We start from the raw sequence: 19,345 nt of genomic DNA, 5'->3' as shown, positions 1-19,345 counted from the left end.
AGAAACAAAAGTAGATGGACTCCCAGACTGCGTGGAAAGTGAACAATAATAACCCAACATGTCCCACAATATGTCTATAGTATGTACATGTCTGCGAAGGAGGAAAAGTTCTCCCTTGTTAACCAGTGAACACATGAAAGTGGTTAATACACCCGCTGATGCAAAACTACAAGAACTGTTGAGAAGGTCGTGACACAAAGGTATTTACACTGATGAATGAACATGTGGAGGTGCATGGCCTTCTTTACAGTGTGCGTTTTAATGGTGTGTAGGTCGACATGATGGAGACCTTCAGTCTGTCGAGAGAACCTCTGAAACCAAACCATACTCAGGTCCTCTTTCCTCTCCAGCACTGTAACACTCGGCGGTCTCTTCTTCAGCAAAGTTCCACATGGAGGTCGGCTTTACCTCCCTGAGTCTGATGCAGTTATTTTACAATGTGGGTCTCCTGCTCTGGGTCGACCTCTTCCACCAGATACTGGTTTTCTTGCAGTTCTGTAAAAAAAAAAACGTTTGTTCCAGTGACAGATCCCTCCCTTGTGAAAAGTACGGTACATATTATTACTAGTATATCATACTTGCAGTTTCTCATTTCCAAATATCCTGATGACACCTGCAACAGTACAGCGGTTCAGATTTGGTTGAACCTAGACTCCCTCATGCTCATCCTATGGATAACAACTTCACACTTATTTTATTTTATACTTATACCCACCTGGTACTTAATTTATTATCTGACCTGTATTATAGTGTATTGTATTGTTTGCTAGTACTTTCTCCTGTGTGCACTGACGTAAAGGCGAGCTGCTGTAACAAAGAGTTTCCCTTCGGGGATCAATAAAGTATTTCTGATTCTGACAACATGGTCAACCAGAGCCGCTCTGATTTCTTGAGTTCCTCTCCGCCGTCCGACTTCACCCCTCTTACTCTCTGTCCAATATTGGCCTCCATTGTAGAAAAGGTTTCAGTCGTAGTCATCTGGACACTGTTTTCAGAATCAAGATGTTTCGAAGTCATTCTCAATTGTGAAAAAATGGAACGGGATCTCAGAAATTGATGGATTAATGGAAACTATTAGGTCAGTTTCAGGTGAAACTAGCTAATCAACAGATACTCAGGTAGACTCCTCCCTGAGGGCGGGGCTTATGTAACACAGAGTAGCTTAAATTTCTGAGTTCTCAGACCATTTTCACAATTGAGAATGACTTCCGGATGGGAGCCGAAACGTCTTGATTCTGAAAACAGCGTCCAGATGACTACGACTGAAACCTTTTCTACGATACAACACTCCTGGACGAATGAGAGACTACACCGTCTTACATTGGCCTCCATTGTCGCTGTCATAGTTCACTCCCGTTCCTCCTCCTCCTCCTGGACCTCTTCAATGGCGTCCATCTGAGTCCTGGAGCACACCCCGCTCATCGGGGCAGAGTCCTCGCCCTCCACCACCAGCTCATTGGACATCTCATTGTTTTTCTGTCGACGATAAACACAGCAGTCACTGTCGACTCCCCTATGAAACTGGCCAGGAGGGATCCAACCCTGAGTGTGGCCCCGTGAACCCCCATATAAGCCAGCACAACCAGGCTGGTGATGAGGACAATGATGCGGAGAACCGAGCTGAGGGCCAGCACAAAGGTCTTTTTCAGGGTCATGGGCATCAACTGCCTTTCCACACTGACACATGTGGAAACACTTTTAGACACTGAGTTCACTCTACGAATAGGCCGTAAATATTTGGTTTGGCCGACAATGGAGGCCAATGTAAGACGGTGTAGTCTCTCATTCGTCCAGGAGTGTTGTATCGTAGAAAAGGTTTCAGTCGTAGTCATCTGGACGCTGTTTTCAGAATCAAGACGTTTCGGCTCCCATCCGGAAGTCATTCTCAATTGTGAAAATGGTCTGAGAACTCAGAAATTTAAGCTACTCTGTGTTACATAAGCCCCGCCCTCAGGGAGGAGTCTACCTGAGTATCTGTTGATTAGCTAGTTTCACCTGAAACTGACCTAATAGTTTCCATTAATCCATCAATTTCTGAGATCCCGTTCCATTTTTTCACAATTGAGAATGACTTCCGAAACATCTTGATTCTGAAAACAGTGTCCAGATGACTACGACTGAAACCTTTTCTACAATGGAGGCCAATATTGGACAGAGAGTAAGAGGGGTGAAGTCGGACGGCGGAGAGGAACTCAAGAAATCAGAGCGGCTCTGGTTGACCATGTTGTCAGAATCAGAAATACTTTATTGATCCCCGAAGGGAAACTCTTTGTTACAGCAGCTCGCCTTTACGTCAGTGCACACAGGAGAAAGTACTAGCAAACAATACAATACACTATAATACAGGTCAGATAATAAATTAAGTACCAGGTGGGTATAAGTATAAAATAAAATAAGTGTGAAGTTGTTATCCATAGGATGAGCATGAGGGAGTCTAGGTTCAACCAAATCTGAACCGCTGTACTGTTGCAGGTGTCATCAGGATATTTGGAAATGAGAAACTGCAAGTATGATATACTAGTAATAATATGTACCGTACTTTCACAAGGGAGGGATCTGTCACTGGAACAAACGTTTTTTTTTTTACAGAACTGCAAGAAAACCAGTATCTGGTGGAAGAGGTCGACCCAGAGCAGGAGACCCACATTGTAAAATAACTGCATCAGACTCAGAGAGCTGCAGGACCAAAGAACGGCTTTGAGATGTGAATTTGTGCAGGTGCTACATCATATTGACTGATCCCTGTTTTGTCTCTTTCAGAGATGTCGTGGAGCTGGAAGCAGAAATATCATCAACGTCCCGGGACAACGTGGTGGCAACTTAACACCTCATGCAACCCTAGGCCCATACAACACTGCACACATCACGTTTCTGCTACTGCTACGCTTTTGTTGTTCGAGGAGTGTTAGAACATTTTGTACTGATAGTGTGTTATGTTCAGAATACATACTTTACACATGTGGATACCTGTGTGTGTGTGTGCGTTTACTACATGTTTGACACAACTTCATTGCAAACTGCAATGCCCTGCACACAGAAAAAGCGGATTTCATTTATATTATCAATGCGTAGTTGGTGCCTTGTGTGCTTATTCGAACGATGTATTGATGCAAAAACACATTTTATTAAAAAGAGTTTGAAGAGTTTTGCAAGAGATGCGTCATGTTTTGCTGGTTTGGTGGTTAGTGTGTAGAGTTTTGCTATAGTTTCAAAGCTAAAGGTCAGTTTTATTTTGCAGTGGTTGGGAATCAGAGTTTATATACACGTCAGTCCTTTTCAGTCTAAGCTCAAGTAAAACGGTGTGGTCACTCATTCGTCTAGGCCAATATTGGACAGAGAGTAAGAGGGGTGAAGACGGACGGGGGAGAGGAACTCAAGAAAGTGTGAAGTTGTTATCCATAGGATGAGCATGAGGGAGTCTGGGTAGCGGGTTCAACCAAATCTGAGCCGCTGTACTGTTGCAGGTGTCGAAACAGATTTGTTTCCCCATTTGAGGGCACCAAAGAGGAATAAATCAGTTAGTTATTTGAATGCATCACATGAGTCAAGTTGAAACTGTCCAGATGTAAGTCAGTTAAAATTATCTACAGCTAACCAAATAATAAAATAAAATTAATATACCAACCAGTCATCCTTTAAGATTGTGCAGGAACTGTTCACCTTCTGATGACGTACTGACAAAATCAATAGACATGAGAAACAGAAAATAAAGAGCAGCCTACTGTTTCAAAGCTAAGTGGATATTTCTTTTGTCTGTGCTGAGAAAAGTTAAATGTTCAGTGAAAATGTGAAAACCTGTTTTGTGACGGACTTTAGCTGCTGTAGAAATGAAATAATTATCAAGAGAGAAGCATGAAATCACACATCATTTTTTGTTAATGGCATAATAAAAACAATACTTCAATAAATAAACCTGGCCGTCTTTATAGATACTGTTTTTGATGGAGTGTTAGCTTTTTTAATTTCTACTTTTTCTTACTTTGATCATTTAAACGTTTCTGCGATGTCTTATTGTGGAAATCGCACAAACTGCGGGCGGAAGCCGTGTAATCGCGCTAGTTTCTTTACACGTCGTTTCTGATTGGACGATCAGACTGACGATCCATCCGACCAATGAACGAGCAGCTAGAAGCCGCTAGTAGCTATATAAGGAGGGATTCGGCCGTACTTTAGCATTTTACTTCTACTCAACGAAGCAAGCTGACTTAAAGATGTCTGGAAGAGGAAAGACCGGCGCCGGCAAGGCCAGAGCAAAGGCCAAGACCCGCTCATCCAGAGCTGGACTCCAGTTCCCGGTGGGTCGTGTCCACAGGCTGCTCCGGAAAGGCAATTACGCTCAGCGCGTTGGTGCCGGAGCTCCGGTGTACCTGGCGGCGGTGCTCGAGTACCTGACCGCTGAGATCCTGGAGCTGGCCGGAAACGCCGCCCGCGACAACAAGAAGACCAGGATCATCCCCCGTCACCTGCAGCTCGCCGTCCGCAACGACGAGGAGCTCAACAAGCTGCTCGGCGGAGTCACCATTGCTCAGGGCGGCGTGCTGCCCAACATCCAGGCGGTGCTGCTGCCCAAGAAGACCGAGAAGGCGGTCAAGAGCAAGTAAAGCTCCCCGACAAACAAACACCCCAACGGCTCTTTTAAGAGCCACCCACTTCTTCTCAAGCTGCAACTTCCTACAGTCTCACTCACTAATTAGTTTAATGAATACCTACTTAAATGAGGCCATTTATTCATTAACTAATACTATTTACATTGTACCCTAGTCCAGTGAGGTACTAAGACAATTACACACTAACACTCAATTGACTACTACACATTAAAATAAAATTTTAGCTTAACAATGACCACAAATTAGATTAGTGTTGACTAATGTACTTGAGAGGGAAAGACTCTTATAGGTCTCTCTCATACTTACCATACTATAGTTACTTTACTGACAGTGTGTCCACATAAACATCTGTTTTAAGCTGCTCTAAATAATACACAATTAATGGAAGCTGAACAGAGACAGGTAAACTATTATGTACATTATATATCTATATATTTATCTCTCACTGTGATACCTCATGACTTAACAGATCAGAATCAAAAATACTTTATTGATCCCCGAGGGGAAACTCTTTTGTTGCAGTAGGTCAGTGCACACAGGAAGAGAAGTACTAAGCAAAACATAATACAGGTCAGAAAATAAATTAAGTACCAAGTGGGTTTACCAGTTGATGATAATAAGGTAGTAGTGCATGAACTGCCAAGTTAAGTGCAGCTTATTAAGATTATAATGAGACGGAGGATATTGCACAGCAGTGATAGAAGTATGAATAAATATCAATAAATAGGGAATTTTAAACTGAAAAGAGTATATTGCAGTACATGTCAAGTATTGCAGAGATGTTAATGATCAATGTCCAGTTTAGTGACTTCGGGTCATACAGACTGACACTTAGAGGGAGGAGTTAAAGAGTCTGATGGCCACAGGCAGGAGTGACTTCCTGTGGCGCTCTGTGGTGCATTGTGGGGGGATGAGTCTTCCGCTGAAGGCGCTCCTTTGTTTGACCAGCACGTCATGGAGCGGGTGGGAGACGCTGTCCAAGATGGCGTGTAGTTTAATTATCAGTGTAGGCGTGTAGCTGCACCCCCACAATGTCACCGGCCTTACGGATCGGTTTGTTGAGTCTGTTAGCGCCCGCTACCCTCAGCCTGCTGCCCCAGCATGCAACAGCACTGGCCACCATGACGTGTCAGAAGTGCACCGCAGACAATAATGCGTTGGGTTTAAATATTAAGGATGTTCATCTGCTCTGTGGCTGGTGTTGACTACACAGAACTACACCTCCCAATATATCAGGATTGGAGTTTTATAACAGTTTGTTCATAAGAGGTCTAAAAAGGTGTTTGATCCCAAACATCAGTAATGTGTGAATGTCTTTTTGGCAAACAAAATTTATACATACAATATGAATTGTTTCCTTAGTGTAATGACATTATTTTATGGTAATTTCTGTATTAATCTCCATCAAAAGTCCAGTTAAGGGATTAATAATACTTTAAAACATGTTGGCCAGAAGAAAAGAACATTTGTTTGAAGCTGAATTGAAATGAAAACTGGATGTGGCCTTACACAGCAAGAAGCTTCACAATGGATTTGCAATAAAAATGTCTAAATTGTAAATGTAGTAGGTGGACAGTGACTTAAGTATCTTTTCAGATATACTGGTGCTTTACTTAAGTACTTCTACATTTATATCTACACATTAATGCATTCATTTAGGAAACATCAGTTTTGTCTAAAGGTACGTACACTTCCTGGATCACTTCTCTAAACTTCATTTCATTGTATTTTTAATGGTCTTTTTTTTTATTTGCCTCATGAAATGTTTTAATCCTGGTTCAACCATGTTAAGCACTTTGTATGAGCAGCACCAATTTCTATTTACACACATGCTAAAATCACAATGTTGTTTACATTTAAACACCAGCGTCATGGACAGAATCAGGTACATTTTGCATATGAGCTCCTCTCTGGTGAATCAGCTCATGGCAGGACAGGAAATAAAACAAGTTTGTGTTCAGTTCATGTTTTTTCACCTGTTTAACCACCTACCAATGGCTGTGCACTTACTTACTGTTGAGCAGCACACACCTTATTCTGTTTTTCAGAACAACCAAACTGTAAAATATTCAATCAGCACCACCCATTAAATGAATCTGTCGCACAGGCTTCAATTTAATCTTCAGTTAATATGGATTTCACGTCCACAAATCCAAATGAACTGGCTCCAAACCCTGTTATTAATATAGAACTGCACAACCCAAAACAACATGGCACCATACAGAAGTAAAACTGTCAATATTCTAGTTGAATTTGGTGAAATAGACTTGAACTAAATGAACAAAAACACAAAGTAGAAGCTGTGATGTTGAATATTTGAGAATCAGACAATTATAGTCCATGTTGGTGCCCATGTAAGGACTTTAGAGGCCAATAGAAATGCGTGTCAATGTTTTTGCTTTTATTTTAAAGGATTTTTTCTTATCCGGAAATGCAGCTGCTCGCAGTCTCTAGCTTGGAGAAGAACAGTCAGGTCTGCGGGCTGAGCTTGAGCTGTCTGTCTTCAACTACGTCCGCAGAATGACTTTAAGTACCGACGCTCTGGACCCGTTAGCCACCAGTTACTTTCCTAGATTTGCTTTCGGTTTTTCAACGGAACAAACGAGACTGAGAAAATGAGTGGGCGGGGAAAAGGCGGCAAAGGGCTCGGTAAAGGCGGCGCCAAGCGGCACCGCAAAGTGCTCCGCGACAACATCCAGGGCATCACCAAGCCCGCCATCCGCCGCCTGGCTCGCCGCGGCGGCGTGAAGCGCATCTCCGGCCTGATCTACGAGGAGACCCGCGGGGTGCTCAAGGTCTTCCTGGAGAACGTAATCCGCGACGCCGTCACCTACACCGAGCACGCTAAGAGGAAGACCGTCACCGCCATGGACGTGGTGTACGCGCTCAAGAGGCAGGGCCGCACCCTGTACGGCTTCGGAGGCTGAACCAACACCACCTCCTCATCCGGCTGCAACACAACGGCTCTTTTAAGAGCCACCCAACTCTCCACAAGGGCTGACTTCCTGTTTATTATATGAATGATAATATCTCGTATCTGTGCAGTTCCACTGTAACTGTAAACTGCCTCTGCTTCACCTGAGAAACAAGCTTTTAACCCCAAACATCTTGTGTTGAAACTGGCTTCAGAAATTAGAGGTTTGTCTCCCATGCCAATAAAGCTCATTTGAATTTAATAACTAGTATTGTCTGTGTGCACGTGCATGATGTCCATTCAGTGCAGTTCCAAATCACAATTACTTACAATATGATCACACAACATATTGGAAAACAGCACATTTTGCTGCTACAATGTCCAAGTGATTAAAAATCCCTGACATGACAACTGAGAGCTTAGCTATTTTTTAGTTAATTTAATCACAAATTCAATGCATTTGAAGTTTCAGAGAGAAATATAAGGGATCTGCAAATGAGGTGACAGTGTATATGTACTGTATACTTCGTGTTGATTTGATCAGTTGCCAGTTTAACATTTAACTAAAACTAATGCAGCAGCAATACAACACTCCTGCAATAAACTTTTATTACAGTCCTGTAATAAAGGACTAAGTGATGCATTGTTTATATTATATAATATAGTTGTAGACTTCTATTTATCCTCTCGGTACTCTGACATTAGTTTGGTCGGCTAAATCTCATCACCTGTGTCTCAAAAACTGACATTAAACTTTAAAGCAGATAAATATTGGCGTTTCTTCTTAGGACATTAATGACAGATGAGCTGCCTCTCTAAAATGGTTTCACTGAACTTTTACCTAAGAGGCGGTGTAGTCCTTCATTCGTCCAGGAGTGTTCTATCATTGAAAAGGTTTCAGTCGTAGTCATCTGGACAGTTTTTCGTCGTTACAATAAATCATTGGACAGACTTCAGCAGTGACAAAACAACTCCATGAAACCAGCGCTCTCACAGGGAGTCTGCCGACAGACGAGCCACCGGACGCCTCGAATGCTCTGAGGGGTTTTAGTTTATCACTTCTGTACCTTCACGTACATTTTTATATTTAATGAACCCACCATATTTATAATCGTTAATTTTGCTAGTAAAATCACCAGTTTATCTTTGAGTGCTGGTAGTTCACACACTGAGATCATTTTGTTTGATTGGGGGGGAAATGTTTGACAATGTTAATTCTTGATTTCTAATCAAGATGTGTTTCTTTCACCACATTTTGTTACATGGTCAAGCCTAGTGTTTTTAGTTTAACAAGCACATTAATATCACATCTGTCACTCTTTTTGGTTGTGTTTACAGGATGAGAGCTCTTTGAAGAGGTAGGTGGCTCTTAAAAGAGCCGTTGGGGGGGGCAGGGCAGGTGTGTGTGTTTGTGTGTTTCTAAGCCCTCTCTCCGCGGATGCGCCGGGCCAGCTGGATGTCTTTGGGCATGATGGTGACCCTCTTGGCGTGGATGGCGCACAGGTTGGTGTCCTCGAAGAGTCCGACCAGGTAGGCCTCGCTGGCCTCCTGCAGCGCCATGACGGCGGAGCTCTGGAAGCGCAGGTCGGTCTTGAAGTCCTGCGCGATCTCGCGGACCAGGCGCTGGAAGGGCAGCTTGCGGATCAGCAGCTCGGTGGACTTCTGGTAGCGGCGGATCTCCCGCAGAGCCACGGTGCCGGGCCTGTAGCGGTGGGGCTTCTTCACGCCGCCGGTGGCCGGGGCGCTCTTGCGGGCCGCTTTGGTGGCCAGCTGCTTCCTGGGAGCCTTGCCTCCGGTGGACTTACGGGCGGTCTGCTTGGTTCGGGCCATTGTTGCCGACTAGCTGCTTGATTTTCAACTCAACTCAACGAGTACTCGCTCCGGACGCGCTCTGCCCGCGTTATATAGCGAGAGCCGGGGCGCGGGCAACGCTGATTGGTCCAATGGATGCACGTGATACAGCCGCTCATCTATTGGACAAAAGATATTCAAATTACCCGCTCCCAGGGCAGCCGTTAAGTAAACTATTGTTTGGTACATTTCTAAAGGTTAATAACAATAATTAAACACATAACACAGATTAACGTTAACGTTAATTAACGTTGATAACGTTAATTAATTAATTAATAATTCATACAATTTTATTTATATAGCGCCTTTTATCTCATTGCACTTTTTCTATAGAGCAGTTTGAGACCGTACTCTTGTAATATAACATAATTATAAACATAATTCAGGTCAGAACTGCAGTGAAATGACTAAAATATTATCAATAAATTTACTGGTAGGTAGATAAGATGACAGCTGCATGTGTCTGAAATTTAATGTGAACATTTACATACAAAAATATCAGGAGTATCTTGTATGCAGATTTTGTGCTTTTGTCCACAGCTGCTTTGGTCCCATTAATGTCAGATATATAACTTCATATACAGAAAATCACAGGTGTAGATATTTGACTGATATTGCAACTCAAAAAAAAAAATGTTAGGTTGGTTATAAAAGGTTAGGTTCTCCAGTTCTGGAGTAGCAGCTGTAACTGACAGTAGTGCTGCTTATAATGTGACAAAGAAAAAGGTCTTTATGCTCAGAGTTGAGTTGGTGGTGAAATACATATAAAATCAGATATTAGATCATTTGTTTATGTTTATAAAATGCAGTGAGACTTTAATCTGTAGCGCCCGCTCTTTCTGGCAGGAGACATTAATTATATATATTTATTTATATTAAGATCTGAACACTTTCCCCCACTGCCGAGTTACTGATAAAAGTAACACGTTAACCAGCAAACCGATGCCACTGTATGTAAGTAAATAATATAACATGTATTAAACAAAAGTTTAATTAGAATCATGAATACATTTGACATGGATATTGTCCTTTTATATAAGCAGCATGTATAATGGTGTTAATTTTATAAGTGTTTGCTGGAACTTGGCTCTTTCAGGGAAAGTGTGTGGCTCTTAAAAGAGCCTTTGGTGGGTTTAAGATGGAGGCAGTAAGGAGGAAGGTCGTCGTCTACTTGGAGCTGGTGTACTTGGTGACGGCCTTGGTGCCCTCGGACACGGCGTGCTTGGCCAGCTCCCCGGGCAGCAGCAGGCGGACGGCGGTCTGGATCTCTCTGGAGGTGATGGTGGAGCGCTTGTTGTAGTGAGCCAGGCGGGAGGCCTCACCGGCGATGCGCTCGAAGATGTCGTTCACGAAGGAGTTCATGATGCCCATGGCCTTGGAGGAGATGCCGGTGTCGGGGTGGACCTGCTTCATCACCTTGTAGACGTAGATGGCGTAGCTCTCCTTCCTGGTCTTCCTCCTCTTCTTGTCCTTCTTGCCGGCGGTCTTGGTCACGGCTTTCTTGGAGCCCTTCTTGGGCGCTGGCTTCTGCTGTGGTTCAGGCATGGTAACAATTCGCTGTTCGCAGTGAAATGTATGAATAATGATCGCGCTGGTTCTTCTTAAATCCAATACATGCAAACGTTCCTGTGCTGTCCCCGCTCTGCCATTGGCTGATGTTCGGTGCGTCATGGTAACTATGCGGAAGTCTCAGAACGCCACACGGCTCTGGTGTGTGTGTGCTTATTATTTGGCTGGTTAGAGTGCATTCTCTCTCTCTCAGTCAGTTTAAGAAAGACAAGGTAATGTGTTATTAACTGTTTACCTTAATCATTTCAGTATTTTATATCTTAATATATTTGTATATTAAATAATAATAATAAAGTGTGAAAAAACTACAACAACAAAAAAAAGACATCAGAGATGACAGTCAGTCTGTGAGTATGTAAACAAATAAGTTTTGGCATCGGCGTTGTAAAAAAAAAAGCAAAGGAGGCCATTAATGTCTGTTTCCTTGTCTTCTGCTCCCTTTGTTGTGCTGTCATGGCCCCCCAAAAATAAATATGAATAGATTAAACAACATATTAGATTAATTTATAGCTAAAGAGCAGACGTGTGCTGGACTTTTAAAGATCTTTTCTCTCTGCGCACTTTATCGCTTGGCTCCTCGTATTGTTAGCAAGCACTTTTATCACTTTGTAGGATGTAGACTATGTGTAAAAGTGTTGATGTTGTATATTTTTTGTATTGAACTTGTTGAAACTTCATAAAGATTTATAAAAAATAAAAGCTAAAGGCGGGACATAGTTACACAGTGTCCCCGTCGCCGCACAGCGCCCGGCTGGGCAGCAAGCCACCACGGTCCCCTTCGGCAGTTCACCACAATACGCCTCCAAATTTTGCCAGTATTGGGTTTGTATGAAATACACCGGCAACGGTGACCCTCCAAACCGTGATCGCATTGGCGAGGTTCTCACTTCACCACTGATGTGTACTCTTTCATAGCTCTGCCAAACAAAAGAGACTTTGAGCTGTGTTTCTTTCAGGAAGCTCCTCTGCGACGCTTCTTGGAAGTTCAAGCGTCTAAAAACGGAGATCCTAAGTGGAAGGACTGGTCTATTGAGTCATCCATTCAAATGGATGTCACCACTCTGGTTGTTAAATTTTGGACCAGTAGAGTCCTGGATCATGATCTTGAGCTATACCTGCGCAGATTCTGTGACATCCTGCATACAATCCAACCCGTCGATAAATTTGGCATATGGTACAGGGACAGGAAGTACAAAGTTAAGATGCGTAAAGACTCTAATGGCTCTATATCACAAATCCCCAACTCCATCTCCCTCGGCCCCTACAATGGGCGAATCATCTACTCAGGACAGTCCATCAGCTGCTTCATCTGTCAGTCTGCCGACCACCAGGTGAGGCAGCGTCCCAGCGTGAAGCGCTGGAGATGTGGCAGCCTGGGCCACCTCCAGCCGCCAAGCAGCAGCCTGGTTCTCCGTCAGCATCCCAGCAACAGCAGGGAACCCGCCTGTCCTCCCCACAAACAATGATGATGGCGAGCAGTGTTACGAGTGCGAGCCAGTCACTGAGCTCCGACTTCAGCCCCCCCAGTTTACAGGTCAGTGGGCCAGCAGCGCTCCGCTCTCTCCGCCCTCAGAGTCACTTTTGTCTGACAGTAATTCAGTTTCTGCCCCCACTGAGTCTCAGAGTGAAATACCTTTCGAAGTAGCTACAAAAAGAGACGAGCGAAGCACACATCTAATAAAAAGGAAAAACGTCTCGATAATAAACCTTCACCGTAGAGTTGACATCCCTCCTCCTTATGATGGGCTCCCTGAAAATTGCCTGAAGTGTTCGTGGTGTTCAGTCGAGTGTTTTGTCAGCGCGTTTGTTTATTTGTGGAAGAACAGTCCGGAGAAAGTCTATTTCTCAATTTGTCGTTTATTAAAGCATTGGAGGATTCAGTAAACCACAACAACATCCTAGAAAAGAGTACTCTTCTTCACATTACACAGGGTTTAATAATAGAACCCCACTTCCTGTTAGTGAGTTGTTTACTGACTCTGCGTCGCTCCCCATAACTGCTACTTCTCCTTGTGGTCATAACGTAATGTCCTCAGTAGATGATGTTCTTTCTGATATTCCTGTTTCTTTGTATAAGTGCAAGTTTGTTGCAACAGCTAGTCAAACTCTTTCCTGCAGACCTGCTGTCTGCAGAACAACGCCTTAAAGCGTTAAGCTTCATGGCCTGCTTGTGTGTACAAAAGTTTCAACACGGTATTATTATAATTGGCACGCAACCTTCGTTTAAGTTATTAATTCTCACAGTTTATAGACATCAGAAAATAAATAATTTATTAAATACTGACTTTGAGATTTTTGAGATTGAACTCAATATGATGCTGAAAAATTAGTGCATGCATTTGTTACTTCTAGGCTGGACTAGAAGTAACAAGAAATTCCTTATTATCCGTCTGCCCGAATAAGTCCCTTAAGACTCTCCAGTTGATCCAGATTGCTGCGGCACGTGAACTGTGTACTGACAAGAACTAGGGAAAGAGATCATATCTCTCTAATATTTGCTTCTCTTACTGGCTCGCTGTAAAATCCAGAATAGAATTTAAAATCCTTCTCCTGTCAGCGCGTTCGTTTATTTGCAAAAGAAAAGTCTGGAGAGAAGCTATTCCTTAATTTGGCATTTATTAAAGCATTGGAGGATCAAAAGCATCTTGTACAAGGATCATTTCTATTCAGTAAACCACAGTCAGCACGCTGTTAATCTGTAGCCATCATCCTAAAAAAGAATGCTATTCTTAACATTACACAGAGTTTTAAATGAAAATGTACAACTATCTGATAGGTTTCTACAGAGGTGGGGAGGAGCTGTGGTTTAGACTGAGCTCTCCCTCCGGTGGTGCACAGGCTGGTCCAGCCTCCACCCTTCGTGTGGAGACAGCGCCCTAGTGGAGGAATCCTACACTTCCTCTGTAAGTTGCTAAAGTCTCTGCTTCGTTCCCCAAAACTGATACTTTTCCTCTCATGGTCATTACAATACATACTGTCCTCAGTACATGATGTTCTTTCTGATATCCCTGTTTCTTTGTATAAATGTAAGCCTGTTTGGAACAGCTAATCAACTTTTCCCTGCAGTCAGCAGGACAACACTTTGAATTGTTAAACCTCATGCCCTGTGTGTGTGTGTGTGTAAAAAAGTTTCAACATGGTATTAATATAATAGGCAAGCAACCTTCATTAAAATTTTTAATTCTCACACTCCTCACCTACAAGGCTCTTAATGGTCAGGCACCATCGTATCTTAAACATCTCATGATACCTTATTACCACTGCGCTCCCAGGATGCAGGGTTACTTGTGGTTCCTAGAGTCTCCAAAAGTAGACTGGGAGCCAGAGCCTTCAGTCATCAAGCTCCTCTCCTGTGGAATCAGGTCCCAGTTTGGGTTCGGGAGGCAGACACCATCTCCACATTTAAGAGTAGGCTTAAGACTTTCCTCTTTAATAAAGCTTATAGTTAGGGCTGGCTCAGGTGAGCCCTGAACCATCACCATGGGAGACCTCCCACGATGCACCTCTTTCCTCTCTCCTCCTCTCCCTCTGTATGCATTTTTATCCCATTACTGCAAGTTACTAACTCGACATCTTCTCTCTCCCGTAGTTTTGTGCTTTCTCATCTCTCTCCTTTCTCTTCATCTATGTGTGTTTTAAAAGTGGCTTCCTGGAACGTGAGAGGTTTGCAGTCTTGTAAATGTAGAAGAGAAAAAGTCTATCAACACAGATCTTGACTTCCTGTATTTACAAGAGCTCCGTCTCCAAAGCAGCTCAGACGCGGCCGATGTCCGTCGCCTGTCTAAGATCTCTGTCGGAGAAGATGATGCCGACGGCGTGGGCATCTTCTTCAGAAACCACGAGGTGGTTAGAATCAAAACAGAGGGATATCATACCGGACCGAGACTCCTCATGATCAATCGTTTTTACAATGGACAAACATTTCATGTCTTATACTAAGAGAACAAAGAAAATGCAGTTATTTAAAAAGCTGAAATACATAATTAATGTTGGGTTTAATGTAATATGTGTAGATTATAATACTGTCACTGAGGATAATGATAGAACTACTGCCACTCCTTTCTGAAATCTATAAAAATGCTTCTCTTTCTGATCTGTAGAGTTTTAAATCCACTTTCGATCCAGTTGTTTCGATACTAAAAAAAAAATAAAAAAACAAAAAACTGGAATAGACAGAATATAAGTATCTTAGTATTCAGATCATTTTGTGGTTAAAGCCTCCGTCCTGTGCCCGGAAGGGCTTCTGGAAACTTACCGTTAAATGTCCGAATGTTGATCTGTTAAGTGAAGTTAAAAAAACCTTTTCGATTTCAAATGTCATGAATTAAATCAGATAAAAAAAACAGTACAACAACAACATCATGAGGAGATATGTAGAGCTGAGGTGTAATAAAGCTGTTTTAAGTGTCCATTTCAAATGCTGCATTTACATTTCAGAAAAACATGTTGCACGTTTATCGATTAGCTTCTAGGCTACAGTCTGGTTAATTGGTGAAATACAAGTTAGGTCATAATCAGACATGGACTATCACAGAAATAAAGTCTTATTCTTTAGGACACCTTTAAAAACAGTACATACACATTGTGTTCATTGCTGTATAACCTCCATGATGCTTATTAATCACGCCTTCCTTTATAGAAGCAGCTTACTGCATATTAACGCTGTACAACTGATTGTGATCACTGCATACCTGATGAGCCAAGTTTAAAAACTCGCACAAGTTAAAGCTTTACTGAATAATGTGTAGTTTCTTTTCACATTCATCAATTTGGGTTCACCTGAAATATGAGAACAACAGATGAACGCACTAGTAGGTTTCTGTGATATCACAGTTAGTTTGGAGTCAAATGTTATATTTTTTAACATGACTTTACATTTGTTTAAAACCTGTATAAAACTTTGTGTAAACCCCATCCTGTCCATCTCTGCTCAAATTATAGTTACACTGAAAACTAAAAGGTTTCATTATAAAAAGCAGCGTTTTACAACAGAGAAGTCAGCCCTTGTGGAGAGTTGGGTGGCTCTTAAAAGAGCCGTTGTGTTGCAGCCGGATGAGGAGGTGGTGTTGGTTCAGCCTCCGAAGCCGTACAGGGTGCGGCCCTGCCTCTTGAGCGCGTACACCACGTCCATGGCGGTGACGGTCTTCCTCTTGGCGTGCTCGGTGTAGGTGACGGCGTCGCGGATTACGTTCTCCAGGAAGACCTTGAGCACCCCGCGGGTCTCCTCGTAGATCAGGCCGGAGATGCGCTTCACGCCGCCGCGGCGAGCCAGGCGGCGGATGGCGGGCTTGGTGATGCCCTGGATGTTGTCGCGGAGCACTTTACGGTGCCGCTTGGCGCCGCCTTTACCGAGCCCTTTGCCGCCTTTTCCCCGCCCACTCATTTTCTCAGTCTCGTTTGTTCCGTTGAAAAACCGAAAGCAAATCTAAGAAAGTAACTGATGGCTAACGGGTCCAGAGCGTCGGTACTTAAAGTCATTCCGCGGACGTAGTTGAAGACAGACAGCTCAAGCTCAGCCCCACAATTATCTTTTTTTTTTACAGATCTTTATTGAGTTTAACATTACAACACATTTCAGTGTATTTTTATTAATACAACTTGTATTTCAGTTTATAAAATACCCTCCGACCGTCCTGTTCTTCAGACTGCGAGCAGCAGCATTTAGGGTTAAGAAACATTTATTTTAAAATAAAAGCAAAAACATTGACACGCATTTCTATTGGCCTCTAAAGTCCTTACATGGGCACCAACATGGACTATAATTGTCTGATTCTCAAATATTCAACATCACAGCTTCTACTTTGTGTTTTTGTTCATTTAGTTCAAGTCTATTTCACCAAATTCAACTAGAATATTGACAGTTTTACTTCTGTATGGTGCCATGTTGTTTTGGGTTGTGCAGTTCTATATTAATAACAGGGTTTGGAGCCAGTTCATTTGGATTTGTGGACGTGAAATCCATATTAACTGAAGATTAAATTGAAGCCTGTGCGACAGATTCATTTAATGGGTGGTGCTGTTTGAATATTTTACAGTTTGGTTGTTCTGTAAAACAGAATAAGGTGCGTGCTGCTCAACAGTAAGTAAGTGCACAGCCATTGGTAGGTGGTTATGATGATAAATTATTTGATTCTGTCCATGACGCTGGTGTTTCAGCATACTCGGTTTATCTAGAAGTCAAAAGCACTCGCAAAGATTTGGTATTAATATATATATAACTAATATTTTGTAATTGTAAATGGTACAGTTAACATGTTAAACTCACCAGTAAAGAGCTAATGGCTCCTCTAAGAGCCACACACTTTTTACGTTTTGTTAGAATCACAAAGATCAAATTCTTGCACCTCATCAGCTCATTTGATTATTTAAAAAACCTCAGCTTCTTACAATTTATGATACTGATGTTTACCAGACATGTACCACACACAACATTAACAGATTTCCTCTTACCCATCCAGCTGGTCATCTAGTGGTCACAAATACCTGATACCTGGTTAAAATTAAAGTGTAAAAATATCTGTGTGTGTGTAAATAAAACTCAAACTTAAACAGTGTTTTGTGAAGACAGTTAAAGATGTTTGTTATATATGTGAATAAAAAAATGATTTTAGCACCATAACTTACCTATACGTAAAGGCGAGCTACTGTAACAAAGAGTTTCCCTACGGGGATCAATAAAGTATTTCTGATTCTGATTCTGATTCTGATGTGTACAAATGACTTAGTGCTGCAGTGTGGAAGAGTAAAAGTATAAAAGTACTCAAGTAAAGCAACATTAGTTCCTTTCACCTACTACAGTTACCATTTAGAATCAGCTTTATTGGCCAGGTATGTGAACACATTCAAGGGATGTGACTCTGGTTTTTCGTTGCTCTCGGTGTACATACACAGAAATACATGTAAAAACAAGGACAACAAGCCCAGCAAGGTAAACAGACATTAAGCTAATATGTGCAAAGACATACTGCCTGATTTCTTTTTTTTTTTTGCATGTTCGTCACACTTAAATGTTTCAGATCATCAAACAAATTTAAATATTAGTCAAAGATAACACAAGTAAACACAAAACGCAGTTTTTAAATGAAGGTTGTTATTATTAAGGGAAAACTAAATCCAAACCTACATGGCCCTGTGTGAAAAAGAGATTGTCCCACCTGTTAAAACATAACTTAACTGTGGTTTATCACACCTGAGTTCAGTTTCTCTAGCCTCACCCAGGCCTGATTACTGCCACACCTGTTCTCAATCAAGAAATCACTTAAACAGGACCTGCCTGACAATGTGAAGTAGACCAGAAGATCTTCAAAAGCCAGACATCATGCTGAGATCCAAAGAAATTCAGGAACAAATGAGAAAGAAAGTAACTGAGATCTATCAGTCTGGAAAAGGTTATGAAGCCATTTCTAAAGCTTTGGGACTCCAGCGAACCACAGTGAGAGCCATTATCCACAAATGGCCTTCCCAGGAGTGGCCGGCCGACCAAAATGACCCCAAGAGCGCAGCGACGACTCATCCAAGAGGTCACAACAACATCCAAAGAGCTGCAGACCTCACTCGCCTCAGTTAAGGTCAGTGTTCATGACTCCACCATAAGAAAGAGACATGGCAGAGTCGAAAACCACTGCTGAGCAAAAAACAACATTAAGGCTCGTCTCATTTTTGCCAGAAAACATCTTGATGATCCCCAAGACCTTTGGGAAAATACTCTGCGGACTGACGAGACAAAAGTTTAACTTTTTGGAAGGTGTGCGTCCCGTTACATCTGGCGTAAAAGTACCACGACATTTCAGAAAAAGAACATCATACCAACAGTAAAATATGGGGGTGGTGGTGTGATGGTCTGGGGCTGTTTTGCTGCTTCAGGACCTGGAAGACCTGCTGTGATAAACGACTGCAACCGTTATCAAGCAAACATGAGTGGGCGGGGCAAGAATTAACATCGTCAAAACTTTCATCCTGTCCAAACTCCTCTTCCTGGCGAACATCTTCCCCCCCTTCACACAAGATGATGATCCAACTCAACAAGCAGTGTGTGAACTTGGTCTGGGGAACAACCAGGGAGGTCACTAAACGTGAACTACTGTTTAAAAGCAGGGACTTTGGGGGTCTGGGAGCTTTGGAGCTGGGGATCAGGTTGACTGTCGCCTTTGTTAAAATGGAAGTGCTGCCATCTCCAGGAATGCTCTCTGGGTCGGGGACGGCTAACTATGGCAGAAGAGACGGGGCAGGGACAGACGTGTCCCTTATTATAAACTCACTTACAGTGATTTCACTACACAATATCAGTACTTACAGATTAACTGGTGTGATTTTACAAGTAAAATCATTTTTAACAAAGATTAATGATTATAGATACGGTGGGTTAATTAAATATAGAAATGTGGGTGTTGGTGAATGCACAGAA

At 42.5% G+C, this 19,345-nt stretch overlaps 4 protein-coding genes across 4 annotated transcripts; 2 read left to right on the top strand and 2 right to left on the bottom strand.

Moving 5' to 3' along the window:
- The first annotated feature begins 4,192 nt into the window (after positions 1–4,192).
- Positions 4,193–5,200, top strand: LOC122871254 (histone H2A-like). Its single transcript, XM_044186152.1, has one exon. The coding sequence runs from the start codon at positions 4,212–4,214 to the stop codon at positions 4,599–4,601; it is 390 nt and encodes a 129-aa protein (XP_044042087.1). The 5' UTR covers positions 4,193–4,211; the 3' UTR covers positions 4,602–5,200.
- Positions 5,201–5,499: 299 nt separating this feature from the next.
- On the top strand, positions 5,500–7,783 carry LOC122871422 (histone H4). The gene has a single exon (XM_044186524.1). It carries the CDS (start codon positions 7,223–7,225, stop codon positions 7,532–7,534), a length of 312 nt encoding a protein of 103 aa, XP_044042459.1. The 5' UTR covers positions 5,500–7,222; the 3' UTR covers positions 7,535–7,783.
- A 149-nt stretch (positions 7,784–7,932) lies between these two features.
- Positions 7,933–16,411, bottom strand: LOC122871603. Its single transcript, XM_044186920.1, has 5 exons — positions 16,018–16,411; positions 14,701–14,768; positions 10,544–10,929; positions 9,560–9,563; positions 7,933–9,360 (listed from the first exon to the last, which is right to left on the bottom strand). The coding sequence occupies exons 1-5, from the start codon at positions 16,322–16,324 to the stop codon at positions 8,941–8,943; spliced, it is 1,185 nt and encodes a 394-aa protein (XP_044042855.1). The 5' UTR covers positions 16,325–16,411; the 3' UTR covers positions 7,933–8,940.
- On the bottom strand, positions 10,453–10,943 carry LOC122871421 (histone H2B 1/2-like). The gene has a single exon (XM_044186523.1). It carries the CDS (start codon positions 10,915–10,917, stop codon positions 10,540–10,542), a length of 378 nt encoding a protein of 125 aa, XP_044042458.1. The 5' UTR covers positions 10,918–10,943; the 3' UTR covers positions 10,453–10,539.
- Positions 16,412–19,345: the final 2,934 nt, after the last annotated feature.

The sequence above is a fragment of the Siniperca chuatsi genome, linkage group LG23, assembly GCF_020085105.1.
Source record: "Siniperca chuatsi isolate FFG_IHB_CAS linkage group LG23, ASM2008510v1, whole genome shotgun sequence".
NCBI lineage: Eukaryota > Metazoa > Chordata > Actinopteri > Centrarchiformes > Sinipercidae > Siniperca > Siniperca chuatsi.
This window is presented reverse-complemented; position numbering and strand designations above follow the sequence as displayed.

What these genes read in the sequence shown, in the direction of transcription:
- LOC122871254 (XM_044186152.1), top strand. Translation starts at nt 4,212, where the DNA reads ATGTCTGGAAGAGGAAAGACCGGCGCCGGCAAGGCCAGAGCAAAGGCC.
- LOC122871422 (XM_044186524.1), top strand. Translation starts at nt 7,223, where the DNA reads ATGAGTGGGCGGGGAAAAGGCGGCAAAGGGCTCGGTAAAGGCGGCGCC.
- LOC122871421 (XM_044186523.1), bottom strand. Translation starts at nt 10,917, where the DNA reads ATGCCTGAACCACAGCAGAAGCCAGCGCCCAAGAAGGGCTCCAAGAAA.
- LOC122871603 (XM_044186920.1), bottom strand. Translation starts at nt 16,324, where the DNA reads ATGAGTGGGCGGGGAAAAGGCGGCAAAGGGCTCGGTAAAGGCGGCGCC. An exon ending in CACCCTGTACGGCTTCGGAG is followed by an intron (nt 14,769 to 16,017) that starts GCTGAACCAACA and finishes TGGTTTCTGAAG; the next exon opens with AAGATGCCCACGCCGTCGGC. An exon ending in AGGCGACGGACATCGGCCGC is followed by an intron (nt 10,930 to 14,700) that starts GTCTGAGCTGCT and finishes CACTGCGAACAG; the next exon opens with CGAATTGTTACCATGCCTGA.